The sequence below is a fragment of the Puma concolor genome, chromosome C1, assembly GCF_028749965.1.
Source record: "Puma concolor isolate L17-30 chromosome C1, mPumCon1.1.hap2, whole genome shotgun sequence".
NCBI classification, from domain to species: domain Eukaryota; kingdom Metazoa; phylum Chordata; class Mammalia; order Carnivora; family Felidae; genus Puma; species Puma concolor.
The window spans coordinates 83,308,317-83,330,934 of record NC_141674.1 but is presented as its reverse complement, the minus strand read 5'-3'; the positions used below and the strand labels follow the sequence as shown (position 1 = coordinate 83,330,934).

The 22,618-nt window shown below is 34.7% G+C and overlaps 1 protein-coding gene and 1 pseudogene across 2 annotated transcripts in view; both read left to right on the top strand.

Moving 5' to 3' along the window:
* DPYD (dihydropyrimidine dehydrogenase) overlaps window positions 1-22,618 on the top strand; it is an 878,551-nt gene that overhangs the window by 535,039 nt on the left and 320,894 nt on the right. For both annotated transcript variants that reach the window (XM_086717643.1, XM_025935274.2), the window contains one exon: window positions 1,035-1,199. In XM_086717643.1, the coding sequence (XP_086573769.1) occupies window positions 1,035-1,199 (165 nt within the window). The remainder of the gene's footprint in view (window positions 1-1,034; window positions 1,200-22,618) is intronic.
* Window positions 3,833-12,538, top strand: LOC147578189 (small ribosomal subunit protein uS10 pseudogene; annotated as a pseudogene).

Below are 22,618 nucleotides of genomic sequence, written 5' to 3'. Positions count from 1 at the left end.
ATTAATGCTAATTAAGGTTTCCTGTCTATCTAGTTGGAAAAACGTCCAAATGTTATGAAATCCAGTTAGTATGCCTATTACGCTAATTGTTTTATATGGGGTGGTTCTTAATTAAAATATGTAAATTGACCTTAATTGCTATATACTAATGGGGGTTCATGTTATCTCACTAAAAGTGACAAGATGGTGAGGAGGGGTACTTAAATGACTAATTCTGATAAATCCTTAACTAAATGACCTTTACTCAAAATTAATTTTAATTGGAAGTTGGCTAAAGAAACATTTTTCTTCTTTGTTTCTTTTTAGTTTTTAGTAATGTAAGAATGTTACTCTTCTTTGTTAATACAGCTTTAGAAGCAGTTGTACATTGTTAATTACACTTAACAAGCAAGTTAATTTGACTGTTTACTGTTTATAGTTATCAGGAAGTTATTGATATCCTCATTTCAGTCTTGGAAGAACTGAATTCTCATTGAATGTGAATTTATAGTTAGAATTCTATAGGTAGGTTGACCCAGTTAGTTAGAATATGTGTTAAAGTTTGATGAGCCAGTGGTACTAATATGTACTCCCTGGCTGATTTACATTGGAATTGCTTTTTAAGAAAAATAGTGGTTTTTTTTCTTTACAAAACATTAGCTTTTATTGGAATTAAAATGTCATTGAAGGTATTTGGATTAACTAGACTGAAACGATATTCTTACATTTTACTTATCAGGTTTCTATTTATTATTTAATTGCAAACAAATTAAAATATGTATGCCCAAAACCAATAAAATAAATTTACATATTTTTTAAGATGCTAACCTTACAATTACAGAAAGTAATTTAAATAAAGCTGACAAATACTTTGTTTACTCTTTCATCTGGAAGTAGTTTATATTCACATGTAATTTAAAATATATTTTTAAAATTCTTCTCTAAAAATGTGAGAAAGGACTTGGTAAAATATTGTCATATAGAAATGAGCATCGAATAAAGATTGTAGTTTTTCTTGGTCAAAAGGAGACCCAATATCTTTACTCTTTTATCAGGACATCGTGACAAATGTTTCGCCTAGAATCATCCGGGGGACTACCTCTGGCCCCATGTATGGCCCTGGACAAAGCTCCTTCCTGAATATTGAGCTCATCAGTGAAAAAACGGCTGCATATTGGTGTCAAAGTGTCACCGAACTAAAAGCTGACTTTCCAGACAATGTAAGTGTGATTTAACGTCTAAAACAAAAGAATTGGCATAAGTTGGTGAATGTTTATTTAAACATCCAATTCATAGGCTTATAAATATTAATGTGTATAATATATTTTATTAAAGAATCTGCCAGTTGCTTTGCTGATGCATAGAAAGATAAAAAAGAAAGAAAAGCTCAAGAACTCATAAAAATCCACACAATGTGAGGCTTTGTTATAAATGGGTGCCATGCAGATGGAAGAAGTATCTACATAAGCAGAGGAAGAGAAATGAAATCCTCATTTTATTGACTTGGTTTTCACTGTATGTAGCTAGTATTTATGAAGGTGATGACCTTAGGAAGAAATTGCAGGCTATAAATCATTTTAAATATAAACCTGAGGCAGAAGCAGAATATCTTCTTATATAGTTTATTTATGTTTTTTCAGTGGGAAATAATTTACCAAATAATTTTAATACCTTTATACTAAATGAGTCACTATCTTTTATAAAGCCCTTTCTTTAAAAGTATTGTACACAAAGATTACATATATTTCATTTCTTTATGGATTTTTATATGTCGCCAGTAGTTTTTTAATCTATAGGTAGTATTTTCTCTTCAGTAGATGGTTAGAGTTGTTCTTAATTCATTTATTTTTTTCCCCCTCATCACTCTGATACACATATGCATATACACAACACACACACACACACACACACACACACACACACAATTTTCTGCTCCCCCCCCCCCCCCATCATTTTCTGTCTCAGAGCTGGTGATGAATGGAAGTTGAGGTTTGGACAATGTGTGTCTTTGTGTTGTCGAAAAGATTCAAAGACGAATTGGAATGTTTTAAGTACTCTAATGATAGATATTTTAAAATCTAATGAAATTTGTGGATGTTTTCCCACAAACTGATAAATTCGAAATTCTTATAAAGGGACTTTCTATTTCATTCTCTTGCCTAACCCATTAAGTTGTTGTTGTTTTAGAGTATTCTAATTGGTTCAAAGCTCTCTTACCTTGAAACAAAATATACACACATAGAATAAAATTAATCATCCTCAAGTCAAACCTTCATATATAAAGGGAACTATCAATACCCATATGATATCTGTAGATTCTGTTCTTTAGGAATTTTTCACTTTCTGAAATTGATGTTGCAAATACTCTATGTTCATATTATGCACTTAACTCTAGTAAACAATTATGTTGAGCTATTTGTTTTTTAAAGGGCCAAAATCTTGTGGGAAGCTTTTCTCAGTAAGACAGGGACAAAAAGTGGGTCAAGTATAAGAAGAATTATTAATGTATTTTTAAACACCATCTACAGGTTTTAAGTATTATACTAGGTACTGAACAACCGTAAAATAATAGCAAAAATAATAAGTGTGAGCTCTTATAATATTAAACTGTGGTTGGTATTGTTATAAATGTCTTATGTATTTTAACACTCAATCTTTAAATAATCTTATAAGATAGGTACTATTACTTTCCCCATTTCACAGAGAGGAAACTGATAGGAAACAAAGTAGTAACATTACATGCCCAGGGTTGCACAGCTATTCCTCGGTTCCCTTTTCAGTTTCCATGGTTTGAGTTACCAGGAGTCAACCCAGTCTGAAAGCAGATGATCCTCCTTCTGATGTTGGAAGGTCAGTAGTTGCTTTAAGCTTTGTCACAGTGCTTATGTTATTCACCTCACTTTATCTCATCACATAGGCATTTTATCATCTCACATCATCATGAGAAGGAGAGTGAATACAGTACAATATTGAGAGAGAGAGAGGCCATATGCACATAACTTTTATTACAGTGTGTTATTATAACTGTTCTATTTTATTCTTAGCTTTTGTTGCTAATTTCTTATTGTGCCTAATTTATAAACTAAACTTTATCATAGGTATGTATATATAGGAAAAAGCATGGTTTATAAAGGGTTCAGTGCTATCCATGGTTTCAGGTAACCACTGGAGGTCTTGCAATGTATCCCTCATAGATAAAGGGGGACTTTTCCACATGGTGAAACCAGAATTTGAACTTGAAACTTGCTTTTAGCATCTGTGCTCCTGTCTAATTATAGTGTTCTCTAGTGCACAAAGTGCAGTATTATTTCAGGCCTTTAAAATTTCAGTATTACTTTTTAATGCAATGTAAGAGGATGAAATATAATTTCTCCAGATATTGCTTCTATAGTATTTAGATAAGCCATAGTATCTGAAAAAAAATCCCTTTTCCTGGAAGAGAACTCCTGCCATTGGCTTGTCTCAAACTCTACTCTCTTTTGGGCAGGAGTGAGATATTATACAGTGGCCTCCAAGAAATGACAGTAAGTAGACGAGAAAGCTGAGATGAAACTCTTGCTTTGTGATTCCACAGTCAAGTAGAAAGAAGAAGCACATTTAAATGTTCTTTTCAAAATTTCCCTGGAAACAGTTTTCTCCTCCTATATGCTTTTTCCTTCTGAGAAAACAATGCATGCTTTTCTTGTTTCTAATTCTTTTGCCATTGAGATTATACTCATTATTCTTTTTCTATATCCTTAGAACTAATTTCTAACACTTTTATCCTCCATATCCATGATAACATTTTAAATACAATTAAAATGGCATTCCCATTTGAACCCAGAGAAATAATGTGTTGCACCTAGATATTGCCATGCTGCGAGTAGAATATCCCCCACTGTTTTGGAATTACTCTGATGCCAAACCCAATGAGCTGAACGAAAGAAGGTGACCCTTCATTTTCCAAGTTTAATTATCACTCTCACTGGAGTTTTCCCACATCATTCTCAAGTGCGTGGCTGCCACCTTTGATGACAGGGATCGGGTAATTCAACCCAGTGTGGCAGCTTCTAAGCAAGGGTAACTTTTCTGAAAAAGAAATTGTCCTGGGGGTTGTGGAGAAGGGATGTAGGTCAGCTGATAGCAGCAGCAGCTAGTATCTCTCTTTCCAGAGAGAGTAGATACCAGTTGACCATGAACTGGAGGAGACAGCTGGAAGAACACCTTGACTAGAAAGGCATTGAGACCCCTGAAATATATTGTAAAGGCTTGTTCCTTAACTAGCACAGAGTTATACCAAAGCCTACACTTTATGCTAGACTTCTGCCCGGCTTTCAAGGTTTCTTTTTATTTATCTGTGAATTAAATTTGGCACACTGATGATTGTAGTGACAGTTTATTACTAAGAGTTTTTTTTGTTCCTAAGCTGAGATTTTGCAATGCTTATTATGAAATGTACTGTATAATTAGAGCTTACAGAAATCAATTTTAAGTGAATCCTTTCATTCTCACTGCAAAAGCCTTAGAAACCAAATATTTTAAGTTTTGCATTTTTTTAACCAAAAAAATACATGCTGCATTTTGTCTGAATGCACTGAATTAGCAAACAAAGACTGACATTTTCTATCATTTGTGGCATCTAAAGTAAGAGTTAGGCAAAAGATAGGGATTCAGCAGCGAATTAGCTGGTGAAGATAGAAAAGGGAGTGATGGCTTTGTTAGAGAAATTAATAAAGGAAGAACAATTGATATGTAAATATACTTCAATTACAATACACCTCATTCTACTGAAACCCTTCCTCAGTTCATTACTGAGAAATCAGCATTGCACACATTAAGTTCAAAATGATTCCAAACAAGTTGCTCTTCATCAGCATTCCTGAAAATGCTTTCCTGACCAATTATCCTCTAAATACAGAATTCTGAACCCCGTGTGTGTGCCCTGGACTCCTTACACACCCTACCAAAGCCTAACAGCCTTTCTTCAGAATGTTTTTGAATGTGTAAAACCCAATTCAACAGTTTGCAAAGGATTCCTATTGTATGAAAATGAATGCTCAATATATTGTTACAAATACAGTATAGTAATGCACGTTACTCTTTTTTTTAAAAAAAATTTTTTTTTCCAACGTTTATTTATTTTTGGGACAGAGAGAGAGACAGAGCATGAACGGGGGAGGGGCAGAGAGAGAGGGAGACACAGAATCTGAAACAGGCTCCAGGCTCCGAGCCATCAGCCCAGAGCCTGACGCGGGGCTCGAACTCACAGACCGCGAGATCGTGACCTGGCTGAAATCGGACGCTTAACCGACTGCACCACCCAGGCGCCCCAGCACGTTACTCTTTAATAAGTCACTAAAACACAATCTAGTGGCGGATGTAGTAACTACTGGACTTTTAACATAATGGTGACCATCAGTGACACCTTGAGATATCTGAAGCAACTTTAAGGTGATTTTCTGTGGCTTCTGTTGGTGCAAAGTCCCAGGTTATCAATAGCCCTACTATGGTTTGTTGCATTCCTGAGGAAATGCTAAATTACAGCAGGAGGTTAGTGAAAATAAAGAAAATAAAAATAAAGGTCTAAGTTTTTCTCCATCCTAGTTCACGAATTTCCTGTATTCTATCAAGAATTCTATGGACCTCAGTTTAAGAACCTTTGCCCAATGCTTCTCAGCTCTGGTTGCATATTAGAATCTCTTGTGGAACTTCAGAAAAGGTATTTATGGTTAGGCTTTGTCCTAGTTTAGTCATTTCAGAAATTCTGGGATGGATACAGTGAATATCCATTTGTGTGAGTGTGAATGTGTGTGTGTGTGTGTGTGTGTGTGTGTGTATGTGTGTGTGTATACATATGTATATATGTATGTGGTGTGTGTGCATATTTTTTATAAAGTTCATCAATTAATCCTACTGCATATAAAACCAGTATCATTCATGACCATTGACATATATCATTACATATTTATAAAAGTCCTGTATCAGAGCTCAAGAGCCTTTTATATGTGCCAGGGCCTGTACTTAGGGCTTTATGTATCTGTGAAGCAGAGTTTTTCCTCATTTTATAGATGAGGAGACTGACTTTTATAAATATGGCATTGCACAGGGCACTGTGTCACGTGGCTAGTAAGTGAAGTCATTGGGGCTGGAAATCTTTCCATTACACCTTGAAGAGGTATTTCACTTGGCACTAAAGAACCTGAGGAATTAAGAGTAATATGTCATTTCAGCTCTCCTTTACCCACCCACTCAGATAGGTCAATTATATTGAGCTCTCTTAACCACAGACTCTCAAATAGGAAAGCAAAATCTTTTTATTAGACAAAGAAAGAAGTCTGTCATCAGCCAACCATTATTTTGTCATTAGTCCCAGCTCAAGACATTTTATAGCTGACTTTAGAGAACAATGTCGGTGACTCAATGTGGACCTTGGTTTGAACTGTTACCTGGTCCCATCTTAAGTTCTGTATTTGAAAATAGGGAGTCAAGGGATTGAGTCAAATCTAGGTGTCCTCTAAGCAAGGAGGATGCTTACTGCTTATTCAGTTGGTATTCATCACCCCATAACTGCTGCAGTTTTCCTATAGGCACCACAAAGTCTGACTCAGCAGAAGCAGGCTTTCTTTTCTTTGGATTATTTATAACTAAGTCTTACTCATTAGAAATATGGGGATTTTGTTATCCCCTCTCAATCTGTTTAGAAGAATAAAATTTAGTAACAGATAAAACTACAATATATATGTTTCAGGCCAATGATGACCAGTATAGGGTTGTTAACTTTTGCTTTCATTTTTTATTAAACCATTGCTTTCTTAATACAGAGCTTATAAAGCATAAACATCACCTTCGCTCTTTCCCCCTCATGTTCTGAAAAGGATATTCACCAACAGAAATGTAAGCATCCCTGCACTGGAGGGATTCCTTCTTTGTTCCCTCTGGAATTTTTTGAGCTTGTCAATTCTCTGTTTCTGTCAATTTCTACACATTCCCATGTTGATTTATTTTAAATAAATTAGGAAACTGCTGGAGCAAATATTGAAGGGAAGTCTAGTATATCCCCAGGAAACTCCTTCTTTCTTTACACCAGAGCTTAAGTAGTGATTTTCTAACATCGTTCATGAATTCTAGAGAATATAGATACTTCCCAACCTCCCTCCTTTACTAAAATCCAGGACGGTTATCTGCTGACATTACTTTATTGATTTTTTAAAAGATCTATCTAGTGTACAAAAAAATAAAATAAAAATTAATCATAATAATAGTGGAAATTTAAAAAGTTAGGGTGGATTGATGTAAAACAGTCCATGTCCAGTTATCCTAACAAATCTCTGTTTTCACTTTCTAGAGTTGATAGAGTCTAAGAGCTAATGGTATGAGGTTTAAAGTCAGAATAGATTTGAATCTCAGCATCAACTCTGACTTGCTGTTTATTGATGCTCTCAGAGTCTGCTTCCTCATCTGTGTGATAACAAGAACTACTCCCAGAGGTTGTTGTAAAGATTAAATGAGATATTATATGTATCTTGTTTGGCACATTGAAGTTATTCACCACTATAAATAATATTGCATAGGATACCTTTATGCATTTAGCTTTTATTCCTTCGTAAAGTAATAATTAGTTTTCATGAAATATTCTGAGAGGGGGATTTGGCAAGTCAAAGGTAACAGCCTATTTATAGCTCTTGAAGTATATTGCCAGTTGATTTGCAAAGCATTTGTGAACTAACAGTGCATATACAAGTCACTATTTTAGAAATAATTACCAACTAAAAAATTAAAAACTAGCTCACTAAATATGCTTTTTAGTGATACTTATAATCTTGAATTTATTATATGTAATATAGAATGTAAAGTCTTCTGATCTTTATTCAGTGTTTTATTTGTTATACTTCTGTGCTTTAATATCACTCATTCTTTTGACTTAGTTTCCAATTAAAACAAGACTTAAATAATGGCAGTTATTAGTATCAGCATAGAAAGAGAAAAATTAAAATGTGTTTAATTCTACAAACAAGAGTAGCCAAAATGAATCAGAATGCATAATGAAGCTCATAGTTCTGTGATTAGTTTCTGGCTTCATGTAGCCAAGTATTTTTTTCTTTTTTTTTTGAATAGGATATTCCTAGTTCCTTAAAAGAAAACATTAGCTACAGTTTAGATGGAGTAATGGGGACTGGATTTACCATCCCACCTGAAACAGCAACATAAAATAAGGTATAAAATATATGAAACAGCAGTGTTTAAGACCTGGAACAACAGTCGATAAAGATAGTGGTCACTGAGAGATGGAAAACAAAGGAATGAGCTCTGCCAATGCTCTAGAATGCTTCCAGGCCACATTACAGGGAGAAGAACCCAGAAGTCTCTCTGAGTTGAGGAGACAAAGCTGAAAGTCCAGAGAAACCAAGGTGGCTAGAATTCACAAGATAGAACACCAGAAAGCAGAGAGCTGCATGCAGGGAGTACTCCAGCAACCTGCAGAAGGTCCCTCTTGAGTGTTCAACAGAGTACATCAGCTCATGCATGTGAGTAAATTACAAGAGACTGCAGAAAGAACTTTCTGAATGGATTAGAAGAACTAGTACTCAATTCTTAAAAGGATCTGGGAATAATGACTCTTCCTGCCAGCCAGACTGGAAAACCCCATGATTCACAATTAGCCATAGGCTTAGCACTGCTTTAGTCATGCCCAACAACCCTTAAAAGCCAGATCTGAAAGGATCAAAATATTTCCAAGTAACCTGCAACTCAGAACAAACCTCAAGAATATAGGTATACAAAAATATCTAGGACCAAATAAGATAAAATTCACAGTGTCTGGCATTCAACTAAAAATTACCTATCATGTGGGACACCTGGGTGGCTCAGTCGGTTAAACATCCAACTTCAGCTCAGGTCGTGATCTCACAGTTTGTGGATTTGAGCTCCTTGTCGGCTCTGTGCTGATAGCTTGGAGCCTGGAGCTTGCTTTGGATTCTGTATTTCCCTCTCTCTCTGCCCCTCCCCCCCACCTCTCTCTCTCAAAAATAAGTAAACATTAAAAAAATTTTAAAAATAAAAATCAAAACAAAACAAAAAATGCAATCAGACTTCCAGAATGAAAACTACAATGAATAAGATGAAAAATACACTGGTAACTAATAACACCGTATTAGGCACTGCAGAAGAAATGATTAGTCACCTTGAAGATAATAGCAATAAAAACTATTCAAATTCTAATGCATGGGGGGTGGTTGGAGAGTGGGGAGTAAATATACCATTTGTGAGCTAGGGACAACTTCATGTGGCCTGATATATACTGGAGTTTTCAAAGTTTGAAGAAACCAAATGGCTCCAATTCCCAGTTTTGCATAAAACTATAAGCCTTTCCACCTGCAAAACAAACAAGTAAAAAACAAGAAACTTGAACTCCAGGCATAAGAAACATGAAGAAAATTATACCAAGGAGTACATCATAATTAAATTAGTTGAGCCAATGATAAAGAAACAATTTTGAAATCAGAGAAAAAAGCATATTCTTTACAGAAGAACAAATATAAAAGTCACTGTTTTGATTTGTTGTCAGAAACAATGCATGCTAGAAGACAACAACTTTCAAGTGCTGAAAGAAAATAAAAGGTCAACAACTGTTAATGTAGATTTCAAAATTCAACAATATATCTTTCAAAAATACAGGTGAAATAAATACTTTTTCAAACACGAAAAGCCAAAATAAAATCATCATCAGGAGATCAGCACCATAAGAAATGTTTAAAAACTGTTTTAGACAGAATGTAAAATGCTGATAGGTTGAAATATGGATCTACACAAAGAAAGGAAGAATACCAGGATTTGTAACTACATACGTAAATATATGATTTTGTTTCTTCTTATTTAATTCACTTTAGAAGAGAATTGTTTGTTTAAACAAAAATATAAGACTGTGTGGTTTATAAAATATATAAAGGTAAAATGACAATAAAGTACAAGAGTTGTGAGGAATAAATGAATTATACTAATGTAAGCTCCTAACAAATTATTTAAGGTTTTGTATCACTTGAAGGTAGACTGTGACAACTATGTACAATTGAAGCTCTAAACAACTAATAAAATAATGCATCTGAATTATAGCTAAAAAGCAACAGTAGAGTTATAAAATAGAATCATACAGAGTACTTAAACCAAAAGAAGGCAGAAAAAGAGAAACGTACTAAAGAAGAGATGACACAAATAGAAACCATGTAGTAAGATGATAGAGTAAAACCTAACTATATCAATAATCATATGAAATGTAAATGGTTGAAACATTCCCAATTAAAAGGCAGAGATTTTCAGATTGGATGAAAAAGCATGACTCTACTGTGTATATACTGCTTACAAGAAAAATAATTTTAAATATAAAGATACAAAAAGAAAATTGAAGCAATGGAAAAAGATGTACCATGCTAACTCTAATCAAATAAAATCTTATAATATTAATAAAAAAAAAAACAAAGTAGATGTCAAAGCAAAGAATATTGCCAGGGACAAAAAGGGAGCATTTTATTTTAATGAAATGGTCAGTTCATCCACAGGTGATAGCAATCCTTAAGTTTATGCACCTAGTAACAAAATTTTAAGATAACATGAAGCAAAAACTAATAGAACAGCAAGGAGCAATAGAAAAACTCAGAATCACAGTTTATTTCTATACCTACCTATAAATCATTAATAAAACAATGAAGGGAGGTCATTCAAGATTTGAAAAATGCTATCAACCCATCTGACTGACATTAATAGGACATGCCATCCAATGGTAACAGAATACACTATCTTTTCAAATATGTCCATAACATTTATTAAAATAGACCATATTCTGTGCCACAAAAGAAATATCAATAATTTTAAAGAATTCAGTTCATTCAAGGTATGTAGAAAAAGAAGAATAAACTAAACTCAAATAAGGGATATAATGAAGATCAGTGGAGGAAATTGGTAAATTAGAAAACAGTATTCTCTCTCAAAATAGAGAATATCAAGGAAAGTAAAGCTGATTCCTTAAGAAGACAGCCAAAATTAATAAAACAGACAGACTGAAGAAAAAAGGAGACCAGAAACACAAATTATCAATATAGGGAATGAAAGAAGTAACACCACTGCAGATTCTACGGATATTAAAGGAAAAATTATAGAATGTTATAAACGATTTATGCAAATAAACTGGACAGATCTTTTGAAAGACGAAAACTATCAAAGCTTAGTCAAGAAGCAATAATATTAAAGAAATTGAATTTATAGGTCAAAACATTTCCATGAAGAAAACTACAGACCCAGATGGCTTCCTGAGTAGATTCCACCAACCCTTTAAGAAAGAATGATTCCAGCTCTTTGAGGAAGACATGGTCACAGCTGGAGCGGAGCTTTGCAGGCTCTGCCCTGCTCCCAACTCACTGCTGTTCTCTCTTGCTCAGGAATAAGTCAGTCAGGAAGCCATGGCCCGAAGACACTCGTGGAATCAGAGGTGGCCATTCACCAGATTAGAATTACTCTAACCAGCCGCAACGTGAAATCTTTGGAGAATGTATGTGCTGACTTGATCAGAGGCACAAAGGAAAAGAATCTCAAAGTGAAAGGACCATTTCTGATGCCTGCCAAGACTGAGAATCACCACAAGAAAACTCCTTGTGGTAAAGGTTCTAAGACTTGGGATCGTTTTAAAGATGAGGATCAACGATCTACTCATTGATTTGCACAGTCCTTCTGAGATTGTTAGACAGATTACTTCCATCAGTATTGAGCCAGGAGTTGAGGTGGAAGTCACCATAGCAGATGCTTAAATCGACCTTTTTAATAAATGGATTGTTAGTTAAAAAAAAAAGAAAGAAAGAATAATGCCAGTTCTACACACACACTTTCAGAAAAGTAAAACAGGGGGAATACTTCCCAACTAAATCTATGGTGCCAACACCTTATTACAACTAGACAAGGACAGGACAAGAAAAGAAGAGTATAGACCATTGTCCTTCATGAACATAGATGCAAAAGTTCTAAACAAATTTTAACAAATAGAATTCAATAATATATAAAGAATATAATGACCTCATCATGACCGAATGAGGTTTATCCCAAGAATTCTAAGTAGGTTTAACATTTGAGAATATTGTAATTCACATAAATTACAAACTAAATAATAACAATGAGAACAACATAAATTATATAATTATCTCCATAAACCAAACAAAAAACATTTGAAGAAATCCAAAAATCTGTTTTTAATTTAAAAGAAATTTCAGCAAACTAAGAATAGAGAGGTAATTCCTTAACCTGGTGAGAACCATTAAACAAAACAAACAAAAACCTACAGCTAACATCCTAGTTAATGGTGAAAGACTGAATATTTTCTTCCCAAGAGAAATAAGATAAGGATATCTGCTCTCTCCACTTCTATTCCACATTTCTGCTAGAGTTTATTTGTTTAAATAAAAGAGTGACAACAACAAAGAGATATGCAGATTTCAAAGGAAAAAGTGAAACTTTATTCACAGAGGATATGATTGTTTATGTAGAAAATATGATTAAATGTACCAATAAAAACCACTTTATTTACAAAACCAGGAAGCTACATTATAGGCTGTTGTTTTCATATTTTATTTCTTAAAATATTGCATTAAAATAGTGTTCATCTTCATTACCAACTTTTCTTGTAATCCCTTAAATTATGCACCTCTGGAGATTGCCTAATTCACCTAATCCTGGTCATGGCCTGTCAAAATTCTACTTTAAATAATAAATGAGGTTAGGGGCGCCTGGGTCATGATCTTGCGGTATGTGAGTTCGAGCCACGTGTCTGGCTCTGCGCTGACAGCTCGGAGCCTGGAGCCTGTGTCTCCCTCTCTCTTTGCCCTTCCCCTGCTCACACTCTGTCTCTCTTTCCTTCAAAAATAAATACTAAAAAAATTTTTTTAATAATAAATGAATTTATTATAAAGTTGCAAGATACAAGATCAACTTATAAAAGTCAATTATACTTTTTATATGCTGGCAATAGACAACTGGAAACTGAAGTAAATATATCATATTGTATTAAAATTAAGCAGCAAACACATGAAATTGGGATAAATCTGACAAAGATGTGAAAGACATGCATCCTGAAAACTACAAAATCCTGCTAATAGAAATTAAAGAAGACCTAAATAAATGGGAGGCTCTACAATGATTGGAAGAGTTAGCATTGTTAAGATGTCAAGTGTCCCCATACTGGTGTAAAGATAAAATGCAGTCGTAATCAAAATGTTAGCAGTACTTTTTTTGGTACAATTTGACAAGCTGATTCTGAAATCCCTGTGCAAGTGCAAAGGACTTACAGTAGCCAAAATCATTCAAAAAGAACCAATTTAGAAGTCTAACACTTTCTGATTTCAAGGCTTATTTTAAAATTGCAAGAATCAAGATACTGGCATAAAGATAAATATACCAATAGATTAAAGGAGGATAGCAAGCCCGAAAACAACTCACATGTCAGTTGTGTGAACAACTGACTTTGTCAAAGTTGCAAAAAAGAAATTCAGTGGACAAAATATAACAATATATAACAAATGATGCTAGTAAAATTGGTATCCATATTCAAAAAAGTAAGTGTTCAATCATATCTGACATGATATTTAAAAATTAATTCAAAATAGTCATAGACCTAAATCAAAAACCTAAAACTATAAAACTTCTTAAAGAAAACATAGGTGAAAGTTCTTGTGATCTTAGGCAAATATTTCTTAAATATATACCAAAAGTACGGTGCTTCAAAGAAAAAAAAATGTGATTTACCCAAATTAGAAAGTTTTGCGCGTCTAAACCTATTGTTAAGAAAGTGAAAATACAAACCAGAATGTAAGAAAATATTTACAAATCACATATCTGTTGAAGTACTTATATCCAGAATATTTTTTTATATCCACGATATTTAAAGAACTTTCAAAACCCAACAGTAAAAAAGCAAACAACCCTCTGCACTTTGACCAAAAATATTTGAGCAGATACTTCAAATTTTTTTTATAACGTTTTATTTATTTTTGAGACAGAGAGAGACAGAGCATGAATGAGGGAGGGGCAGAGAGAGAGGGAGACACAGAATCGGAAGCAGCCTCCAGGCTCTGAGCCATCAGCCCAGAGCCCGATGCAGGGCTCGAACTCACAGACCGCGAGATCTTGACCTGAGCTGAAGTCAGACGCTTAACTGACTGAGCCACCAAGGCACCCCTTGAGCAGGTACTTCAACAAAAAAGATTATGAATGATAAATAAGCACATGAAAATGTGCTCAACATCATTAGTCATTATAGAAATGCAAATTAAAATCATAATGAGATATACACCTTTTAGAATGTCTAAAATTTAAAAGACCGATCATACCAAATGTTAGCAAGGATTTGGAGGTACAGGAACTCCTATACCTGAGGCATGAATAAACATAATAAACATGTTCATTATCTTGATTGTGATGATGGTTTCAAAGTACATACATATGATGGGGTGCCTACGTGGCTCAGTTGGTTAAGCGTCCAATTTCAGCTCAGGTCATGATCTCACAATTCATGGGTTCAAGCCCCACATCAAGCTCTGTGCTGACAGCTCAGAGCCTGGAGCCTACTTCAGATTCTGTGTCTCCCTCTCTCTCTGCCCCTTCCCTGCTTACATGCTCTCTCTCTCTCTCTTTCTCTTTCTCTCAAAAATAAATAAAAACGTCAAAAAATTTTTAAAAAAACAGTATGCATACACATGTTAAATCTCATAAAATCGTATGCTTTAAGTGTGTACAATATTTTGTTATACTTTATATAACATATAATGAATTATACATATATAACACATAATTTATGTATATATGGCATATAATTATATAGAATATAGCACAAATAATATAACCTATATAGAATATATATATATCATATATAAAATTATACTTCAATAAATCTGTTTAAAAAATAGGTTCAGTTTAAAATTATATGGCACTTTTCATGGAATGTGTCCTGGAAATTAATTCCAGGTTTAGCTGAACGGCTAAACCCTTGTCACTGAGGGCTTCAATCTCTACCCCATTGCCAGAGCCATCAGTCAATTATTACCCTTTACAAAAGTGTCTTGCATTTTGGTCACATTCACTTTGATATTGAATCACAGGAATTAACAGGCTAAAAGTGACCTTATATTAAGAAAAAAAAGAAATATTGGATTGATTTTTAAGCTGTTGTTTTGTGGAATAATAAAATTTATCAAAGCTTTTTAAATAGTCACAATATACAGGCATTAATTGCCTACAACATACTTTTTTTTCAAACTCCCCTTTACTTTGTAAGTTGTCAGGCTGCCTTTTGGATAGCAATACTGTCTTCTCCATTTGGAAGTATGGCAGGGAACACACTGAACCATGTTGAAAGAGACCCTGAGGATGGTGATGGTGCATTGAATTAGGCTCTTATTAGTATGACTTGTTCATTAGAGAGGCAATGGGAACAATTTATAAATTGTATATGTTTGCTATATAACCATAAAATTAAACCAAGTCCATACTCAGATAGGTGAAGAGTTCTGTTCAGTGGGTTCACTTACTTTCTTAATATCAATTCAGTAATCTTTCATCAGTCAATATAATGTTTTTGTGGAGAACTCAACTCTGATGCATTCTTCTTTTAAAATACTTGGGAGGGGCGCCTGGGTGGCGCAGTCGGTTAAGCGTCCGACTTCAGCCAGGTCACGATCTCGCGGTCCGTGAGTTCGAGCCCCGCGTCAGGCTCTGGGCTGATGGCTCAGAGCCTGGAGCCTGTTTCCGATTCTGTGTCTCCCTCTCTCTCTGCCCCTCCCCTGTTCATGCTCTGTCTCTCTCTGTCCCAAAAATAAATAAACATTGAAAAAAAAAATTTAAAATACTTGGGAAACCAGCAAAGAGAAAGGATAGGGTAAAACCTTCTACTTCCCCTCCACCCATCCCTGTAAGTCTCTGAAATATGTCTGTTTTTAACTTAAAGGGTCCATTTAAAAACAGAAAAAAGCACAACTGTTTTATGAGAGCTTAAAAATAGAAGGTAATATAAAGGTTTTTATTTAATATAAGATACTACAATTGTTTTTTCATTTGCTTTGTTATAAACTACTTATCCTAGTTGACTTTTGGGCAGATGGGAGCTTACTCATAGACAACATTTCCCCCCCAGCTTCTTTTTTTTACCACTAGGCATCTTATTCTTTTACAGTGTACCCTACAAGGCATATTCTAGAGGTTTATTTTTCACAAGGAACTATTTTCATATTTTCCCCTTAGGTCTTGTAGACATTTACTTGAAAGTATTCTTTATTCTTTAAGATAGTTCAAACACACACACACGCGCTCACACACACACACACACTAATTTAGTTTTGTTTTTAAAGTTTTGTATACTGTACTTTAATGACTGTTTTTATTTTTGTAACCATTATTTATGTTTGGATAATTGATTCCATTTAAGCAGAATTTAAGGTTGTATCTGAGACCCACAAATAAGATCTAATTAATTGTAAACCATATAAAAGGAGAATAGTCACAGAGGCCTTGGACAACTAACTTAATCACCAGGGAAACCATTTTTAAAATATCACAAATGAGGTAAACTTTGATAGAATAAATATGTACAATGAACCCTCCAAATTACTGAAAATTGTATTCTGTGGGATTTGTCTTCATGTTACGAACTAAAGTTATGAAAATATACATTAGAAAAAGCGCCATTTTAGTATGGATATATATTTATATAGGCAACTTGTGGTTATCCATTTCAATAGCAGATGGTGAAGAACCAATCGATGGATTTCGTCAATAAGGATACAATGATATTTTTACCAGTATCTTCTAGTTTTATATCAAGAGTACATTTCATAATCATGTTAGAGTTAAAAGGGAAGGTTAAAAAAAAAAAAGAACAGAAGAAAAAGAAAAAGAAAAACATCTTTTGGCAATGAGCCTTTTCCCTAGGCAAGCCCCAAATCTTAAGGGAAGTACAAGAAGCAAGAATTGAAAAAGGGATTTTAGGAATTCAAAACATAATAACTTTTGTATAGCTATTTATAGGACACAAATTTCTATTTCTCTGAGTTGATCTCAGAATGACTTTGAAAGGAAGGTATGAATATCATCCTCATTTTATACTAGATTCTGATAGCCAGATGAAGAGAAGTAATTTCTCGAGGAATTTTGTTTCAGACTATAAGTGGTAGAATTTTAAATTGATAACAGAACATCTGACATACATTTACAATAGGAAAATTATTTTTTTAAAAAAGTCAAGCTTCAGAGTACTTAAAAATGTTCATGTGTGATTCACTTTTTCTTTTCACCTGGGTTTTCATCCCCTTCTAGTGGAGGTGCTAATGAGCAGAGAAATAGGAAAGGTAATCAGCCAGAGGGAAGAGAAGAATCAAAGACCTAGATAATTCACAAACTGGAAAATGAGCTCCTAACTAATCAAGACTGGATTGTAAATAGGATAGAAAGAATTTATGCATCCCTGGTATCGGCCTGAATAGCATTTGTACCCAATCCAAGAAAAGTATTTGTGAATTTCACAGTTGGCTATTTTTTCTTCCTTTGAGATTTTTTTCCTGAACTAATTATCCATTGTGTACATGAAGCAAAGAAATAACTTACCATTAAAGTCATTTTTGAGGTGGATATTTCACTTTGCATGTTGTTAAAATGCCTGGAGCATTAATAAGGAATGAGTTAACTTTATTAATACAGCTTCTTTGGGGAGTTTCTGATCTATATACTGATCACCCAAAAGGAAATTTTGTGTCATATTTTATTCATGCAAAATTTAGGGAAATAACTAGATTGACTAATCTTTCCATAATAAATAATTTAATTTAACTTTGTGCTGCCTTTTGCATTTTAATTTCTTCATAATGTGTCCTTTAAACCCCCAATATTAAAATTATCAGTGACTGTTTCTGTTTGATTTAGTTTAAATTGTAAATTTAGTTATGGCTGTTGGGTTACAAGGTATGGAGGATGGTGCCTTAATATAGGAAGTGAGCACATTTACAGATAGGAAAAGCTATGTGTGTGATCAGTTTTTTAATGAATTGTTGGAAACAGGGTGGAAATCAACACAAACAATGACATATAACACTACATAACAATAATTCTTATCATTACCTAGACTGTAATTATGCATGAAATACTTCACATTTCATATACTTTCATACCTACTATTTAACTGCAGGGTTTTATGTCATATTTTGACTCAGATGTGTTGCCTTTGTCTCTGCTTAACACCTTCCAAAACCTTCCCAACTCAGACTCAGCCAGGATCGTTGCAATATGGTTGATGGTTACTTTGAAATTCAGGCAGGACTTCTGCTTCTCCTTCACATGTAGAAAACCAGAGAAATCACCACTCCTACCCTAACAACCAGAACAAGTCCAATAAACTGCAAAATTGGGCTTTTAAAAACCTACCAGATATCTGAGGATACAAATTAACCTAAATGAACTAAATTCCAGAAAGTAAAAGATAAGCTCCTTTTAGGAGAGAAGAAACACATGACTGCTTTGCTCTCTGCAGGAATGGTGAGAGGGAAGGGAAGTGATCATAGACAAAGTAGGAAAGTTTTAAAGAATATTTAATAGATGTGTTTGAGTGGTCTGATAGGTGAGAATACAAGGAACCCAGACACAGACCTTGTCAGCCTTTAGCAACCAACTCTTCCCATGTTATTTCATTGAGGAGCCTACTAGATAGGGGCTGAGGCAGCCTGAGAGAGATCCTCTCCAAGGGAAGCACAACCGTCTCCCATTATAGGGCAGCACCATGCTGAATGCTTGGGCTGCAAAGCATTCTAGGCCTTTGCCAGTTGTACTGCAGTGGCTCTTTTGAAGGTTTGAGGAAGGGAAGCTCCTCAGAAAGATATTCTGAAGCACAGAAAGCTAGCACAGAGGACAACAGAGCAAAGAAATTCCCTAGCAGCACAAAAAGCTAGCAGCCGGTCTGTCAGCAGCAAAAGATATCCCATGGTTTGGGAAGTTGGTGGCTGGCCTAATCATAATACAGAAACTCTGGAGTCTTTCTGGGGCCCAATTCCCAAGTCCTCCTGAAGAGAAAAGCTCTATCTATCTATCTATCATCTATCTATCTATCTATCTATCTATCTATCTATCTATCTATCTATCATCTATCTATCTTTCTATCTATATCTATCTATCTATCTATCTATCTATCTATCTATCTACCTATTATTATTATTATTTTAATGTTTATATAGAGAGAGACAGAGACAGAGTGTGAGCAGAGGAGGGGCAGAGAGAGAGGGAGACACAGAATCCTAAAGAGGCTCCAGGCTCCAGGCTGTCAGCACAGAGCCCGATGCAGGGCTCGAACTCACAAACCCTGAGATCATGACCTGGGGTGAAGTCAGATGCTTAACTGACTGAGCCACCCAGGTGCCCCAGAAAAGTTCTGATTCAGCCATCAAAACATTTGAAGCCAATGGGAAGCTGAATCTAAGTATAACCACAACAAACCCCAGACTCAACAACACACTTCATTAACTCAGTCTCCTTCCAACATTGTCAACCTCATAATAGAAAAGGTGTATCATTTTCTGGGGGTAATTATTTATGTAAGTCTCTACTATTGCTTTATACAAACTATCTGGAATACAATAAAAAATTATGACATGAGAAGAAAAAACGTGACCCAGTGTCAAGAGAGTTTTCGTTCAAGTTGTCAGTAGAAGCAGATCCAGAGATAAAATTGGAATTAGATACTTTAAAATTACTGTAATGAATGTGAAAAAAAAAATCCAGTGGAAAAACATTCATGAAAAGATGTAGAATTTTATCAGAGAGTTGTAAAGTATTTAAAAAGATCCCAATGGAAATAAATGAAGAATACTGTGTTAGAAATAAAGAATTAATGGGATAGGCTTGCAGGAGACTGAATATAGCAGAGGGAAGAATCAGTGAAGTTGAAAGACAGAGTAATAGAAGTTACCCAAATTGAAACAAAACAAAACAAACGTATCACAGTAGTTGAGATGTGTGTGATAATTTCAAATGCTCTGGCATTGATGTAATTCAATCTTATAAAGAAATAAAAGAGAAATTTGAGCATAAATTATTAACCCAAATGGTGCCATCTTACGGTGGCCTTCCTTGAACTACTTGTGGAAAGTAGTCCCCATCCCAAACCCCAATAATACTCACTACTATTGAAAGTATCTCTTTATTTTTATTTTATTCAACCTATATATTTTTTCAATATGTACTAACTATTGGACACTCTTTTCAGAACATAGTACTGAACTAGAAAGACAGGATCTCCTGTCTCATGAAATGTATTCCTTCTCTAGAGTATAAAGGTAGATATCTGTTTAATTTTTTCTCATTTATTCCTGAATCTCAACCTCCTAGAATTATAGCTAGTGCATGGTAGGGACTCAATTAGTATTTATTAGTAAAAATGAATAAATGAATTTTTCTAGGGGTCAGTTCTAAGCCCCGTTTTATATAGTCCCAAGACTATCTGGCACAAACTTGTAAGCTTTTTCAGTTATGTATCATTTCTCTTTTTTTTTTTCTCAGAGCCCCAGGCTCCACTTTTTCTACCTTCTGAAAAGGACTGAATGCCAAAGAATCTTTGAGTTATTAATTATCAAGCATCAAGTGGTTCAAGGGGTTTGCCTACTAAGGAAAAAAATGAAACTTAGAGATACTGGTCCCAAAGTTACGTAAATTAGCAGTGAGTTTGTCCACATTTATTAAGCATACCATGCCTCTTTTTCTAAATACTGTTCTTGGTAATTGCTAACCTCTCTTTTTCCCTCTCCCCCCATCAAATAAAACACACTAAAGAGAACAGTATTAATGCCCAGGTGCACATCCTTTAGAATTATATGTTGCAAGTATCTATTAGCCAGGGTATAATAATTAATGATGACTAAATTCATTAGTAATATCCATCATGTGCCACTTGCTATGCTGAGTAATAGACACACTTGATCACTAATGCTCTTCACAATTTTAAACAGGAGGTATTATTTTCCTCACTTTACAAATGTAGAAACTAATCCTAAAAACAAAAAAGTACCTCACCCAAAATAAAAATGGTAGAATGGGACAAAGCTAGGAATCAAACTCCAAAGTTTTCAGTCTCTCCAATAGACAACACAGTCACCTGTGACAATATCTACCTAATCATACCTTCTGACCAAAAAAGAAAAAAAAAGAAAGATGAAAAAAAAGGAATAAATTACAGACTATGGTAGATATTTTTTCTATTTAGGATTAATGCAGATGAATTTATGCTAACTTTATTTCTTACTTAAAGATATTTTACCAATATATTACCGATTTACTAAACATTTAAGAAGCATACAAGTTGATCAGGTAAAATATAATATGAAATTATATGTAATAAAAATTATAAAGTATACTCATCTTTCTAATAATACTCCTAGTACAGTTTTATTGTCTTCATAAATTCAAATTTGCTAAGATGTATATCATGTTACACTGATTAATAGTTTTTTTTTTCAATATATGAAATTTATTGTCAAATTGGTTTCCATACAACACCCAGTGCTCATCCCAACAGGTGTCCTCCTCAATACCCATCACCCACCCTCCCCGCCCTCCCTCCCCCATCAACCCTCAGTTTGTTCTCAGTTTTTAAGAGTCTCTTATGCTTTGGCTCTCTCCCACTCCAACCTTTTTTTTTTTCCCTTCCCCTCCCCCATGGGTTTCTGTTAAGTTTCTCAGGATGCACATAAGAGTGAAAACATATGGTATCTGTCTTTCTCTGTATGGCTTATTTCACTTAGCATCACACTCTCCAGTTCCATCCACGTTGCTACAAAGGGCCATATTTCATTCTTTCTCGTTGCCACGTAGTACTCCATTGTGTATATAAACCACAATTTCTTTATCCATTCATCAGTTGATGGACATTTAGGCTCTTTCCATAATTTGGCTATTATTGAGAGTGCTGATATAAACATTGGGGTACAAGTGTGCCTATGCATCAGTACTCCTGTATCCCTTGGGTAAATTCCTAGCAGTGCTACTGCTGGGTCATAGGGTAGGTCTATTTTTAATTTTTTGAGGAAACTCCACACTCTTTTCCAGAGTGGCTGCACAGTTTGCATTCCCACCAACAGTGCAAGAGGGTTCCCATTTCTCCACATCCTCTCCAGCATCTGTAGTCTCCTGATTTGTTCATTTTGGCCACTCTGACTGGTGTGAGGTGATATCTGAGTGTGGTTTTGACTTGTATTTCCCTGATGAGTAGCGACGTTGAGCATCTTTTCATGTGCCTGATGGCCATCCAGATGTCTTCTTTAGAGAAGTGTCTATTCATGTTTTCTGCCCATTTCTTCACTGGATTATTTGTTTTTCGGGTGTGGAGTTTCGTGAGCTCTTTATAGATTTTGGATACTAGCCCTTTGTCTGATATGTCATTTGCAAATACTTTTCCCATTCCATTGGTTTTGGTTGTTTCCTTTGCTGTACAGAAGCTTTTTATCTTCATAAGGTCCCAGTAGTTCATTTTTGCTTTTAATTCCCTTGCCTTTGGGGATGTGTCAAGTAAGAAATTGCTACAACTGAGGTCAGAGAGGTCTTTTCCTGCTTTCTCCTCTAGCGTTTTGATGGTTTCCTGTCTCACATTCAGGTCCTTTAT